We start from the raw sequence: 14,074 nt of genomic DNA, 5'->3' as shown, positions 1-14,074 counted from the left end.
TATCTCTTCCGTGCTTATTCTCCCTCTGAATTGAGGCGATCCAGGCTTTTGATGTTGGGCCCCCCACCGGGTGACCGTAAGTCCCGCGGCCAAGTCCGAGCTCCGCAAACGGGCCGATTCAAACTTTGCGGCCCGGGATGGACGAAGCTGCCACCCTCCAGCCCAGCGGCCGAAGCTGTTGATGCGGGAGCTCCGGAGAACCGGTCACCAACCTGGGAACTGCAAGCTCCCGATGTTGTCATCCACTGGGTCCGCGGATGAAGCCTCCGAGGCTCCGGAGTCGGGTCACAGCCACAGCGCCACCACAGCCCCGAAGTCGGCCAGCCTCGCGATGGTGAGTCCAGGCTCTGCCTCCGGAGCCTCGAGGTCGGTTCCAGTTGGAGGCAGCCAGCTCCGCGATTAGGCCTCAGCGCAGAAGGAGATGGAGATACGACAAAGAAAAGGTTGCATCGCCTTGAAGGAAGAGACTAAAACAATTTTCCCCTACCCCCCACACATACAAAACTAAAAATAAACTAAAACATACATCTAACAAGACAAAAGAAAACACAAAGAAAAGTAAAGACAGATGGACTGCAGGTGAGCCGCAGCTGCATGGGCAGCGCCGCCACTTCCGGAACTTACCTTTAAGATATACCCCTTACCTTTAAGATATACCCTCTGGAATTAGATTTTTTCATCCTGGGGAAAAAGGTTCTGACTGTCTATGCCTCTCATAATTTTATATAGTTCTATCAGGTCTCTCCACAACTTCTGGCATTCCAGAGAAAATAATTCAAGTCTGGATGTGATTCATTATAAATGTTGTGTTACACAGATTACCATTTTCTGACTCAGTTAACTAATGTAAAGGGGCTGTGCTTGGAACACACCTGATTAAATAGCTCAAAATCTGCTGTCAGGACAAACCAATGGCACTACCCATTCATTCCATAACAGGGCACGTGCTCACAGACACATCGTGTGGGTTTTGTTAGGTGGTGTTCACACTGTCTCCAGTACTTAGTTAGTGCACCATAAATGTCTCAAATCAATTTCCAACTAGAGAGCGGTTCTGACCTACTGTCTACCTTATTGGTGAAATTCAGACTATATTTAATTGGACTTAATTTAGTTCAACAAGTTACTAAAGTTACTAAAGTTACTAAATTTCTGTTTTCACCTCCAATTCCCAATGATACCTCTCACCCAGATTCACCAGAGGGGTGGGAGATCAACAACATGCTGAATCAGCCACCACTTTAGTACTAAACTAGTTATTTCCTTTATAGGTATAGAGTCACACAGCATAGAAACAGGCCGTTCGGCCCAACACCTATGCTGTCCAAGGTAGTCCCACCATTTGCCAGTGTCTGGCCCATATCCCTCAAAGCCTTACCTATCCGAGTGTCTTTCAAATGTCATTATTGTACCTGCCTCAACCCCCTCCACTGGCAGCTCACCTGGTTCCTCTTCTGTCGTTTTCTCTTCAATTAATTCAGATTCAGGGGGTGCAAACTCTATTTCAAGAAGGTCATCACAAAAATATCTTGGTTAGCAAAATCAATGTTAAAAATAGAAACAGTACAGCACAAGAACAGGCCCTTCAACCCAAAATGTCTGTGCCTAACATAATGCCAAGTCCATCGTTTATCTGCCTGGGTATAATCCAAACTCCTCCATTCCCAGCATATCCAAAATACCACTATTGTATCTGCAACACCACCACACATGGCAGCGTGTTCCAGGAACTTACCTTGCTATGTGTAAAATAGTCGCCCCACACATTGGGTTTAAACTTTGCACCCCTAACCTTTAAGATATACCCTCTGGAATTTGATTTTTCCATCCATGGAAAAAGGTTCTGACTGTCTACCCTATTTATGCGTCTCATAATTTTATATAGTTCTATCAGGTCTCTCTGCAACTTCCGGCGTCCAGAGAAAATAATCCAAGTCTGGATGTGATTCATTATAAATGTTGTGTTATACAGATTACCATTTTCTGTCTCCGTTTTCTGAAACTCTGACAAGTTAGGCTCTCTGAGATGTCAAACGTGTTAACATTAACGTAAGGTATATTTAAAGTGGCTGTGCTTGGAACACACCTGGTTAAATAGCTCAGAATCTGCTGAAAGGACAAACCAATGCCACTTCCCATTCATTCCCTAACAGGGCACGTGCTCACAGACACATCGTGTGGGTTTTGTTAGGTGGTGTTAACGCTGTCTCCAGCACTCAGTTAGTGCACCATAAATGTCTCAAATCAATTTTCAACTAGAGAGTGGTCCTGACCTATCATCTATCTTATTGGAGACCCTCAGACTATATTTAATTGGACTTCACTGGACTTTATCTTGCACTAAACATTATTCCCTTTATCCTGCATTTGTGCACTGTGGACGGCTTGATTGTAATCATGTACAGACTTTCCCATGCCTGGATAGCACGCAACAAAAACATTTTTCACAGTACCTTGGTAAAGGTAACAATACACACTTTCCCATGCCTGGATAGCACGCAACAAAAACATTTTTCACAGTACCTTGGTAAAGGTAACAATAAACTAAACATGTTAATTAAACATTACCCCTACCCTCTCTGTACTTCTGCAAAAATAAGTTCCATATTCTTTTATTTTTCTACTTTACTCTGCTCCTTCAGTAGAACCTGTGTCTCCAAACGCTTCAGGCAACAACTTCTGAATCCTTTCCCTGAACCATATCACTTCCTTACTTTTCTTGCTCCCTTCAAACACTTAGGAACATGGAGAAAAAAACAAAGTACTGAAGGAACCCTGGGCCAGGCGGCATTTGTGGAAGGAAATGAACAAATGACGTTTCTGTGGAGGGAAATGGACATACAATGTTTTGAGATGGGACCCTTCTTCAGACTGATCATCTGAAGAAAGGTCTCAACCTGAAACCTTGCTTGTCCATTCTCTCCTCAGATACTGCCTGGCATGCTGAGTACCACCAGCACTTTGTGCTTTATTGAAGATTCCAAAAAATGCAGTCTCTTATGTCCCGATGGAAACATAGATGTTTAATATTTATCCCTCCCAATTGAACAGTCTGGGCAAAGTGGATGTTGGGAGGATGTTTCCACTAGTGGGAAAGTCGAGGACAGTATTAATAGCCCACACACACATTTTATTTGATAGAGCTCTCATGTTGCTCCTTAGAGGAAAACAGCATGAAGAAATTATATTATGCATTTCTATAATTTGCATCATAATTTTGATTCAGCAGATGAACAAGAAAGAAAACACAGATATTTACCTTCAAAAAAAGGGAATTCTGTGTGAATTGCTTCTCCTGGAGGACCTTCAATTGCTGTGGGAATATTTAAGAAAATGTATTAGAACATAGAATGTAGAACATTACCTCACTGAACAAATCTGTTGGCTTGAGATGGGAAATACGGACCGTCCTCAAGTAATGGTCAGTTTCTGTTTTTACAGATATTGACAAGTCATGCTTGTCCGCAAGTGGAACATACACAAAAATGTGGTCACTGCTCTCCCGCAGTGTTCATCTGTGGGGGGCTGCTGCCATTTGTGGAGGCAGACAGTGGATAGGGTTGTTTGATGAATTTTTGCAACTCTGTCGGCGCCAAAATGTGGCAATCGACAATAGGCCATTCGGCCCTTCGAGCCAGCGTGATCCAGCGCGAGCCAGCAACCATTCAACGTGATCATGGCAGATCATCCACAATCCTGCCTTCTTCCCATATCCCTTGACTCAGCTACCTTGTGTACTGCCTAGGTGAGGTCTGCTATATGATTTTACTGGCTTGCATGCAAAACAAAGCATTTAATTGTACCTAGGTACATGTGACTATAAGTATAATTGAATCATTGTATTCTTTGATACTAAGCAAAGAAAAATTATGATCAGGCCCGTACGAAATTTTTCAAAAAGGGGGGTGGCATGACAGGATTACAAAAAACTTAATGTGAAATAATGTGCGCGCTGTGCACATCACGAGCGCGAAGCGTGAAGTCCCTCAATGCCAGGGTCCAGGGCCCGCTTAAGGGCCCTGGAAGCTCAGGGGTTTTAGATGCTCTCTGATGCATTCTGAGCCTTATTTTGGAGCATTTTTGCACTAAATTTATCACCAATATTTCAGAAATTAACAGGAACCTGAGAGGTAGCTTTTTCACACAAAGGGTGCTGGGTGTATGTAACGAGCTGCCAGAGGAGGTAGTTAAAGCTGGGACTATCCTAATGTTTAAGAGACATTTGGACACGTACATGGATAGGACAGATTTAGATCGATATGGGCCAAATGCGTGTGAGTGGGACTAGTTTAGATGGGACATGTCGGTCGGTGTGGGCAAGTTGGGCTGAAGGGCCTGTTTCCACACTGCATCATTCTATGACTAAAAAGTGAAGAAGAAAAATGCATGTAGATAAGTAGAGCAGCTTTGAAAGAGGAGTGAAATGTAAAGGCAGAGAGAGGTTTATGGGTGGAAAGGAACATAGGAAAGGAGGGGGGAGAGTGGGCTTGGGCAGATGGGTGAAGGGAAAATAGTCACAAAGTGTTGGAGTAACTCAGTGGGTCCGGCAGCATCTGCGGAGAATATGAATAGGCGACGTTTCACAGAGTGCTGGAGTAACTCAGCGAGTCAGGCAGCATCTGTGGAGAACATGGATAGGTGACATGTCACAGAGTGCTGGAATAACTCAGTGGGTCAGGCAGCATCTCTGGAGAAAAGGTATAGATTATATTTCGGGTCAAGACCGTTCTTCAGTAATATTCATGATGTGACATGCATAGACATTCCTGAATGTTACCCAAACCATTGTGAGCTACTTTGTTACAGTGCTTGCCCTCTCCTATAACATCTCTGCTGCCTTGGATGATGCAGGACAGGACACAAGCTTTGGGACACGGTGTGAAGCTGTTGCCGTCTGTCCCAGCCTGGTAAAAACCTGGATGGAGTGGATTTGGAGAGGATGTTTCCACTAGTGGGAGAGTCTAGGACCAGTGGCCACAGCCTCAGAATTAAAAGACATTTCTTTAGGAAGGAGATGAGCAGGAATTTCTTAAGTCAGAGGGTGGTGAACTGTGGAATTCATTGCCACAGACAGCTGTGAAGGTCAAGTCAATGGACATTTTTCAGGAGGAAATTGATAGATTCTTGATTGATACGGGTGTCAGAGGTAATGGGGAGAAGGCAGGATGGGTTTGAGAGGGAAAGATAGAGTCATAGAGTGATACAGTGTGGAAACAGGCCCTTCGGCCCAGCATGTCCCATCTGCACTTGTCCCACCTGCCCACGTTTGATCCATATCCCTCCAAATCTGTCCTATCCATGTACCTGTCTAACTGTTTCTTAAATGTTGTGATAGTCCCTGCCTGAACTACCTCCTCTGGCAGCTTGTTCCATACTCCTACCACTATAGAAGTTATATAGAATGTATATAGAAGAAACACGTTACTTCTTAATTTTACCAATATGTTTAAAACATTTAGTAAAGCTCGCAGATGTCAGCCATTTTTATGTGATCAGAAGTCAAGGCCCAAAAACATGTTATTGCTTAGTTTATTTTGCTTTAGTTTAGAACATCATGGTAACTCAGAGATTGGAGATAAAGGGCCAGGACAGTGAGAGGTTAAAGTTAGTAAACACATGCATGCTAAGCAGCCAAAGATAAATCTGCAATTGTAATAAAACGCTGCTTGAAATTATGGATCAGAGAACATTTGGAGAGTGGCCAAGCTGTACTATCTCTGAATGTTCCAGGCCCAGATTTGTGCAAATTAAAGGCTTCTCATCTTCTTGAAGAATTCTCCGTCTGTGTCATCTTATCTTTCATTTGAGTCTTGTAAACCACGACACCACCCTTTGTGTGAAAAACATACCCCACAGATTCCTATTAAATCTTTTGCCCTTCACCTTAAACTTATGTCCTCTGCTCCTCGATTCGCTTACTCTGGGCAAAAGACTCAACCATATCTATTCAAATCATGATTTTATACACCTCTATTAGATCATCCCTCATCCTCCTGTGCTCCATGAAATAGAGTCCCAGCCCACTCAACCTCTCCCTATAGCTCTGGCTCTCCAGTTCTGGCAACATCCTCATAAATCTTCACTGTACCCTTTCCAGTTTGATGACATATTTCCGATAACATGGTGCCCAGAACTGAACACAATACTCTGAATGCGGCCTCATCAACTTCTTATGCAACTGCAACATGACCTCCCAACTTCAATACTCAGCCTGGCCCGCTGAGTTACTCCAGCACTCTGTGAAACGTCACAGAACAGGGCAAGATTAGCAAGTTTGCTGATGATACAGAAGTGAGTGGTTTTGCAGATAGTGAAGATAGTTGTGAAAGATTGCAGCAGGAGCTGGATCAATTAGCCAGGTGGGCAGAGGAATGGTTGATGGTTGCATGGTTCCTTGAAGGTCGTGTCCCAGGTATATCAGGTGGTCAAAAAGTATTTTGGCACTTTGGCCTTCATCAGTCTGAGTATTGAGTATAGAAGTTGTGAGGTCATGTTGCAGTTGTATAAGACTTTGGTGAGAGCATTTAGAATGTTGTGTTCAGTTCTGGGCACCATGTTATAGGAAAGATGTCAAACTGAAAGAGTACAGAGATACCCATCCTGGATCAGTCCAATCAGGGTTGTGTCATCCGCAAACTTGAGAAGCTTGACAGAGGTGTCTGTGGAGGTGCAGTCATTGGTGTGGCGAGAGTAGAGGAGAGGGGAGAGTACGCATCTTGCGGTGCTCCTATGCTGAGCGTTTGCGGGTCCGAGATATGCTTTCCCGCCTCACATGCTGCTTCCTGTCTGTCAGAAAGCTGGCGATCCATCGACAGAGGGGTTCAGGCACAGTCAACTCAGAAAGTTTGGAGTGTAGTAGCTCTGGCACAATAGTGTTGAATGCAGAGCTAAAATCAATAAAACAAAATCCTCGCATAGGTTCCTTGGCGGTCTAGGTGCTGGAGGATGAAGTACAGGCCCAGATTGACTGCGTCATCCACAGATCTATTGGCCCAATATGCAAACTGCAGATGGTCCAGCAGAGGGATTGTGATATTTTTCAGCTTGGCAAGCACAAGCCTTTCAACGGTCTTCATGACTACAGAGGTCAGTGCGACAAGCCTGTAGTCTTAAAACCAGTAATCCTTACCTTTTTGGATACAGGGACAATAGTGGAGACTTTGAAGCAGGCAGGGACTGGTTAAAAATGAGTAATTGGGTGTGAAGTCGTGATTGGAGTGGAGTGGGTGTAGAAGGGCCCAGTCTTTGCAGACTGAGGTCAGGCTGTGAGTGGGTGTGAAGTGTTGGTTGGAGTGAGAAAGGGTCCACTCTTTTCATACTGGAGTCTTGCCTTAAGTAGGTGTGAAGTGGTGAATTGGAAGGAGAGGGTGCAGGGTCCATTCTTTGCAGACTGGGGTCTGGCTGTGTTTGTTGGGGAAGGGGTAGCAGGGTTACGTTTCTGATTTTCAAACCTGCAGTAAAACTCTTTCAGGTCGTTCAAAGAGCGGGGGGCTTTCCACTTATAGCTGGTGATTTCTTGCATGCCCTTCCAAACTGAAGAAGAGTCATTAGCTGAGAACTTGCTCCTCAACTTCTCAGAGTATCTTTCCTTGGCAGCTCTGATTCCTCTTCTCAGCTCTTTTTCGATTAGGCTATCTTTTAACTCTTTAACGATTAGGCTACCGGCTTGACGCATATTTTCCCCCAACCCCCCCCCCCCCCCCTCCCCCTGATCTCAAAATTGAATTGTTACATCTGTATATAATGATCCCATTTAAATGTATTATCAAGGAAAAGAAAGTAGTTCCAATTGTTTGATATTATTTGATATTGTTTAATATTATTCATATGGAGGAGAAAATATAATAGCTCTAAAACCTACCTTAATTTTGCAATCTCACTAAAGATAATCCCCCTTTCCCTCTCCCCTCCCCCATCTCTCTCTCCCCTCCCTTCTCCTCTCTCTCTCCCCCTCCCCCTCTCACATCCCCCCCTCTTTCTTGCGGGGGGGGGGGGCACGAAGATGAAGGTGGCGCGGGCCCAGCCGGCGGGTGGGATGAAGGTGGCGTGGGCCCAGCGAGGTGGCGTGGACCCAGCGGGGGTGGCATGGGCCAGGTGGGGGTCAGCGAGGGTGGCGTGGACCCAGCGGGGGTGGCATAGGTCCTGCGGGGATCAGCGAGGGTGGCGCGAACCCAGCGGGGGTGGCGTGGGCCCAGCGGGGGTCAGCGAGGGTGGCGTGGACCCAGCGGGGGTGGCGTGGCCCAGCGAGGATGGCGTGGACCCAGCCGGGGTGGCGTGGACCCAGCGGGGGTGGCATGGGCCCAGCGGGGGTGGTATGAGCCCAGCCGGGGTGGCGTGGGCCCAGCGGGGGTGGCGTGGGCCCAGCGGGGGTGGCGTGGGCCCAGCGGGGGTGGCGTGGGCCCAGCGGGGGTGGTATGAGCCCAGCGGGGGTGGCGTGAGCCCAGCTGGGGTGGCGTGGGCCCAGCGGGGGTCAGCGGTGGTGGTGTGGAGGGAAGATGGCTTGGGCACCGGCGGCGGGGGGGAGGCGAGGGGATTGGGCTCCGCCGCAGTGGCGTCTGGTGTTGGGGTTACAGCCGTTGGGTTCAGATTCAGCCACTCTTGCCCGGCGACGGGAGAACACAGAACTGGTCGTATCCAAAGTGGAAACGTTGATTTTTTATACCGATTTGGGTTTTTTTGGTGATTTTTTCTCAGGGGGGGGGAAAGGGGGGTGCGGTCGCCCCTTCGGACGGCCATGTTGATTGATATTTAACAAAAGGAATCTAGGAAATTAAGGTAAAGGCTTAGTGCTAGGAGTGTAGGAGGAATAATGCAGCACTGAAATAGGTCCTATAATTCACCATATCCACTCCAAATATCAAACACGACCTTTCTCCCCACCAGGGTGTAAACATATAACCCTACAGTTGCTGTAACTGCCTTGGATACTGAACTTCAAGGCTCAGACACACTTCCTCATGCAGTAAACTCTGTCTCTGGAATAACTATAATGACAGCAATCGTGCGGGTTGTGTTTTAATGCAGGTCATAGAGTCATACAGCATAGAAACAGATCCTTCTGCCCAACTCATCCATACCGACCAAAATACCCCATCTAAGCTTGTCCCATTTGTCTGTGTTTGGCCCATTTCCCTCTGAATCTTTTCATTTGATGTACCTGTCCAAATGTCTTTTAATCCTGCTACAGCACTTGCCTCAGCTACCTCCTCTAGCAGCTCGTTCCATATACCCAATACTCTCTGTGTAAAAAAGTTGTCCCTCAGGTTTTCTATTAAATCTTTCCCCTTTCACTTTAACGTATGTCCTCTGGTTCTAGATTCCCCTGCCCTGGGTAAAATCCACCCTGCATTCATCCTGTCTATTCCCCTCACGATTTTATATTCTTCAATAAGATTACCCTCAGCCTCCTGCACTCCAGGGAATGAAGTCCTACCCTGCCCAACCTCTCCCAAGAGCTCAACCCCTCAAGTGCTGGCAGCATCTTCACAAATCTTGTGATTTAAAGGTAATTTTACAGATTCGCTGAAAGAGTGTGGAAGACACAAGATGCTACCTCGACGGATCATGCAGCATCTCTGGAGAAGAGATGCTGCCTGACCTGCTGAGTTACTTCAGCATTTTTGCACATCTTCGGCATAAAGCAGCATCTGCAGTTCCTTCCTACACATTTCTCCTGCAAGATTGTGTTGACTTGACTCTACAAAGATTTATTTTACTAATAATGACAGAAATCATGTTCCAAAGACATTAAAACTACAATAATCCCTGTAAAATGTCTTACCTTCTTCAGATATTAGAAAATAATTTCCTCCAAAGTTGGCAGCTTCTTTTGAAATATTACAGGCCGCTAACTCTAAAAATAGAAGGCACAGTTTTATGCTATGTAAAAACATAAATAGATACAACTTCGATAGGCTGTGGTGTTCCGTTGCCGAGGTAAGATTAGGGATGGGGCCGTCGGTTCAAGAACCAAATGGGTGTAAAAAAGTAGCTGTTCCTGAACCTGGTGGTGTGGGACTTCAGGCACATCTGTATCTCCTGCCTGACGGTAGCAGTGAGAAGAGGGCACAGCCCAGATGATGGGGATCCTTGATGATAGAAGCCGTCCTCTTGAGGCAACGCTTCATGTGGATGCTTTCGATGGTGGGGAGGGCTGTGCCCATGATGGACCGGGCTGAGTACACTACTCTCTGCAGTCTCTGCTGTTTCTGTGCAATTGAAAAGGGCAACACAGTGGCCCAATGGTTCCTTAGTTCTTGCCTCCTGTTGTTCCCCTGTTGTTGACCACATGATTGCTCCCTACACAAGGTTCTTCTCCCACGGACGCTGGTGGTTTCTTTCACACAGCCCGGGCAGATATCACACCTATAGTCCTGGTGATGTACACGTGAAGGCCTACAACCTGCATTGTCCGCATCCCAGTGGAAATACTGTACACAACTTTATTCACATCTGGGCTACAGATTAACTACCCCATTGGATTCGAACAACTAACAGCAACAGATCTTGTGCAAGGTGTGACCTCAGCATGTGACAGAGTTAACAGATACTTACCAAAAAAAACACAAGTGCTAGACTGACTCAGGGTCTGTGGTAGCATCTGTGGAGGGAATGCATGGGCAACGCCTTGGGTTTCGGCCCGAAACGTTGCCTATTTCCTTCGCTCCATAGATGCTGCTGCACCCGCTGAGTTTCTCCAGCATTTTTGTGTACCTTCGATTTTCCAGCATCTGCAGTTCCTTCTTATACAACGTCTTGGGTTTGGATGCTTCTTCACACTGCGTAATTACCCAAGTAGTTTTCTTCACATCCGTTGTCATGTACTCACCCTCCCAACCTGCATGAACTACCAGAACCACGTTGAACTCTCTATTTTCCTTCCACTCCTTTAGCTTTTTTCACGCATTGCCAGGGTTTTTTTTTGTGACAGTACGCATTGTTGCAGCATACCGGCACGTCTAAAAAGCTTGACTATTATTTTATTCTCTGGCCACATGAAACGCCTGTTTATTAATCGTGCATACCAGCAACTTATATTCTATTAAAAAAAAGCACTGCCCAGTAGTCATTGTTTGTTCCCATCAATAATATCCCCCGACATCAACAAAATTATTCTGCAGGACCTCATGAGTCGAGTGAATTCTTCTAATTTAGAGACACGAGGAACTATAGTCACTGGTTTACAAAAATAGGCACAAAGTGCTGGAGTAATTTAGCGGGTCAGGCAGGATCTCTGGAGAAGGCTAGGTGATGTTTCAGGTCACGACCCTTCTTCAGACAGATTAGCTTTCGCCCCTTCCCATCCCCCATCACAATCAGTCTGAAGATGGGTCCTGACCAGAAACGTCATCACTCCATGTTGCTGCCTGACCTGCTGAGTTACTCCAGCATTTTGTGTCCTTTTTTCTTCTGATTTATCCTGGTTAATGCACAAATATATTATCGTGGTGCTTAACTGGGTTGGTGGGTAAAACAGGGCCATAACAACTCTTTTTGTTTGGATCAATGGTCAATAGAATCAATTGTGGCCCGAAGATATGCAACAGGGTTGATTTTAATGACACAAAGAATCAGCTCTGCTAACTTTCGTGTCTCGTTCCCCACAACACCTTGAAAAATATAACTGTATCTTCCAAAGTATGATAAGGACAGGGGAGAACCAAGAGCTATGGTATGGTAACAGTGGAGCAGTTACCCACCCATTCATTGCTGAAGACAGAAAACACAATGTCACCTTAACTTGGCTTCTTGTGAAGAAAGGTATGTGCCCTACCTTCTGCTTCCAATTTCTTCAATGCTTTTATCAGCTTTCCAATACTGTCGAAAGTGCCGGATAGGTTTATTTCTACAAAAAAAGTGAATTGCATAAACATGAAACTGTGTGAGTGCTTGTAGAAACCAGGAACTGCAGATGCTAGTTTACAAAAATACGTTGCATACTGCTGGAGTAACTCGGCGAGTCAGACAGGCTCCCTGGAGAACATGGATAAGTGATGTTTCGAGTCTGGGTCAATCTTCAGACCACTTCAGAGTCTTCAGTGTCTCGACTTAAAACGTCACCTATCCGTGGCCTACCCGTTATTCTTAAACTGTGGCCCCTGGTTCTGGACTCCACCAACATCGAGAACATGTTTCCTGCATTTAGCGTGTCCAATCCCTTAAAAATCTTATATGTTTCTATAAGATCTCCTCTCATCCTTCTAAATTCCAGTGAATACAAGCCCAGTCGCTCCATTCTTTCATCATATGACAGTCCCGCCATCCCGGGAATTAACCTGGTGAACCTATGCTGCACTCCCTCAATAGTAAAAATGTCCTTCCTCAAATTAGGAGACCAAAACTGCACACAATACTCCAGGTGTGGTCTCACCAGGGCCCTGTACAACTGCAGAAAGACCTCTTTGTTCCTCTTCTCAACTCCTCTCATTGTAAAGGCCAACATGCCATTAACCTTCTTCACTGCCTGTTGTACCTGCATGCTTACTTTAAGTTACTGATGGACAAGGACACCCAGGTCTCGTTGTACTTCCCCTTTTCCTAACCCGACACCATTCAGATAATAATCTGCCTTCCCGTTCTTGCCACCAAAGTGGATAACCTCACATTTATCCACATTATACTGCATCTGCCATGCATCTGCCCACTCACCCAACCTGTCCAAGTCATTCTGCATACTTGTATGATCACAGATCATACTGCCACCCAGCTTTGTGTCATCTGCATATTTGCTAATGTTACTTTTAATTCCTTCATCTAAATCATGAATGTGTATTGTAAATAGCTGCGGTCCCAGCACCAAGCACCCACTAGTCACTCACTGCCTGCCATTCTGAAAGGGACCCGTTAATCCCCACTCTGTTTCCCGTCTGCCAAACAAATTTTCTATCCGTGTCAATACCCTAACCCCAATACCATGTGCTCTAATTTTGCCCACTAATCTCGTGTGGAACATTATCAAAGACTTTCTGAAAGTCCAGATACACTACATCCACTGGCTCTCCCTTGTTCATTTTACTTGTTACATCCTCAAAAAAATTCCAGAAGATTAATCAATCATAATTTCCCCTTCATAAATCCATGCTGACTTGGACCGATCCTGTTACCGCTATTACATCTTTGATAATCGACTCCAGCATCTTCCCCACCACCGATGTCAGGCTAACTGGTCTATAATTCCCTGTTTTCTCTCTCCCTCCTTTCTTGAAAAGTGGGATAACATTAGCTACCCTCCAATCCACAGGAACTGATCCAAAATCGACAGAACATTGGAAAATGATCACCAATAATGGTGTTTATGGAACTACAGGATATGCAGGGAATGGAGAGATATGGATCACATGTAGGCAGATAAGAGTTGGTCATGGCATAATGTTCAGCACAGGCATTGTGGGCTGAAGGGCCTGTTCTGTGCTGTACTATACTGTTCTGTGATCTTTGTAAAATTAGTATCACTGCTTATTACTTATTGGCCAGGAAAAATGAGTGCATCCAAGTACAGAGATTAATGTCCCTGCAAGGGGTCACTGACCATCCCTGGCACTGTGGGGTCAGCCCCGGGTTTGGTGTCAGTAGTATGTGTAAATGGCTGGGAGGGAGTACTGGAGTCTGGGGTATCCGGGACGTCTGAAATCGCAGGAATAGAGCAATCAGAAGTTGGGAAAAACCAACTGTATGTAGGCATACAAGTGCAATCATTCTTAACCATCAAGATCTAAATTGCAAGTCAAAAAATAACAGTGCACCAAAGCAAAATACCACAGATGTGGAAATCTGAAATATTTTCATCCAGTTCCACCGGTTCTTTGGGTCACTTAATCTCGCCTGCCCCCCAACTTCTATCCTTCCATTCCCCTCCCTGCCTCCACCTTGAATCTTGTTTGTCTTCCAAATGCTTTATTGTTCTTATCAAAGGTCGTCGGCCCAAAATGTGAACACTGTTTGCCTCTCTGCAGTTGTTGCCTGACCAGCTGAGTATTTCCAGCATTTTCCAGTTTTTTTTTCCAGTTTTCCAGCATCCATTGTATTTTGCTGTTGTTAACTTGAAATCAGCGATTGACGGCTTTTTGCTAAGCAA

General features: G+C 45.6%; 1 protein-coding gene across 1 annotated transcript in view; it reads right to left on the bottom strand.

Moving 5' to 3' along the window:
- LOC116979420 overlaps positions 1 to 14,074 on the bottom strand; it is a 115,850-nt gene that overhangs the window by 86,023 nt on the left and 15,753 nt on the right. The window contains exons 5-8 of the mRNA XM_033030984.1: positions 11,774 to 11,845; positions 9,782 to 9,853; positions 3,260 to 3,313; positions 1,443 to 1,499 (exon numbers count right to left, since the gene is read on the bottom strand). Coding sequence (XP_032886875.1) covers positions 1,443 to 1,499; positions 3,260 to 3,313; positions 9,782 to 9,853; positions 11,774 to 11,845 — 255 coding nt within the window. The remainder of the gene's footprint in view (positions 1 to 1,442; positions 1,500 to 3,259; positions 3,314 to 9,781; positions 9,854 to 11,773; positions 11,846 to 14,074) is intronic.

Source organism: Amblyraja radiata, chromosome 12, assembly GCF_010909765.2.
Source record: "Amblyraja radiata isolate CabotCenter1 chromosome 12, sAmbRad1.1.pri, whole genome shotgun sequence".
Taxonomy (NCBI): Eukaryota; Metazoa; Chordata; class Chondrichthyes; order Rajiformes; family Rajidae; genus Amblyraja; species Amblyraja radiata.
Note: the sequence above shows the minus strand (reverse complement) of the source record. Positions and strands in the feature narration are given on the sequence as shown.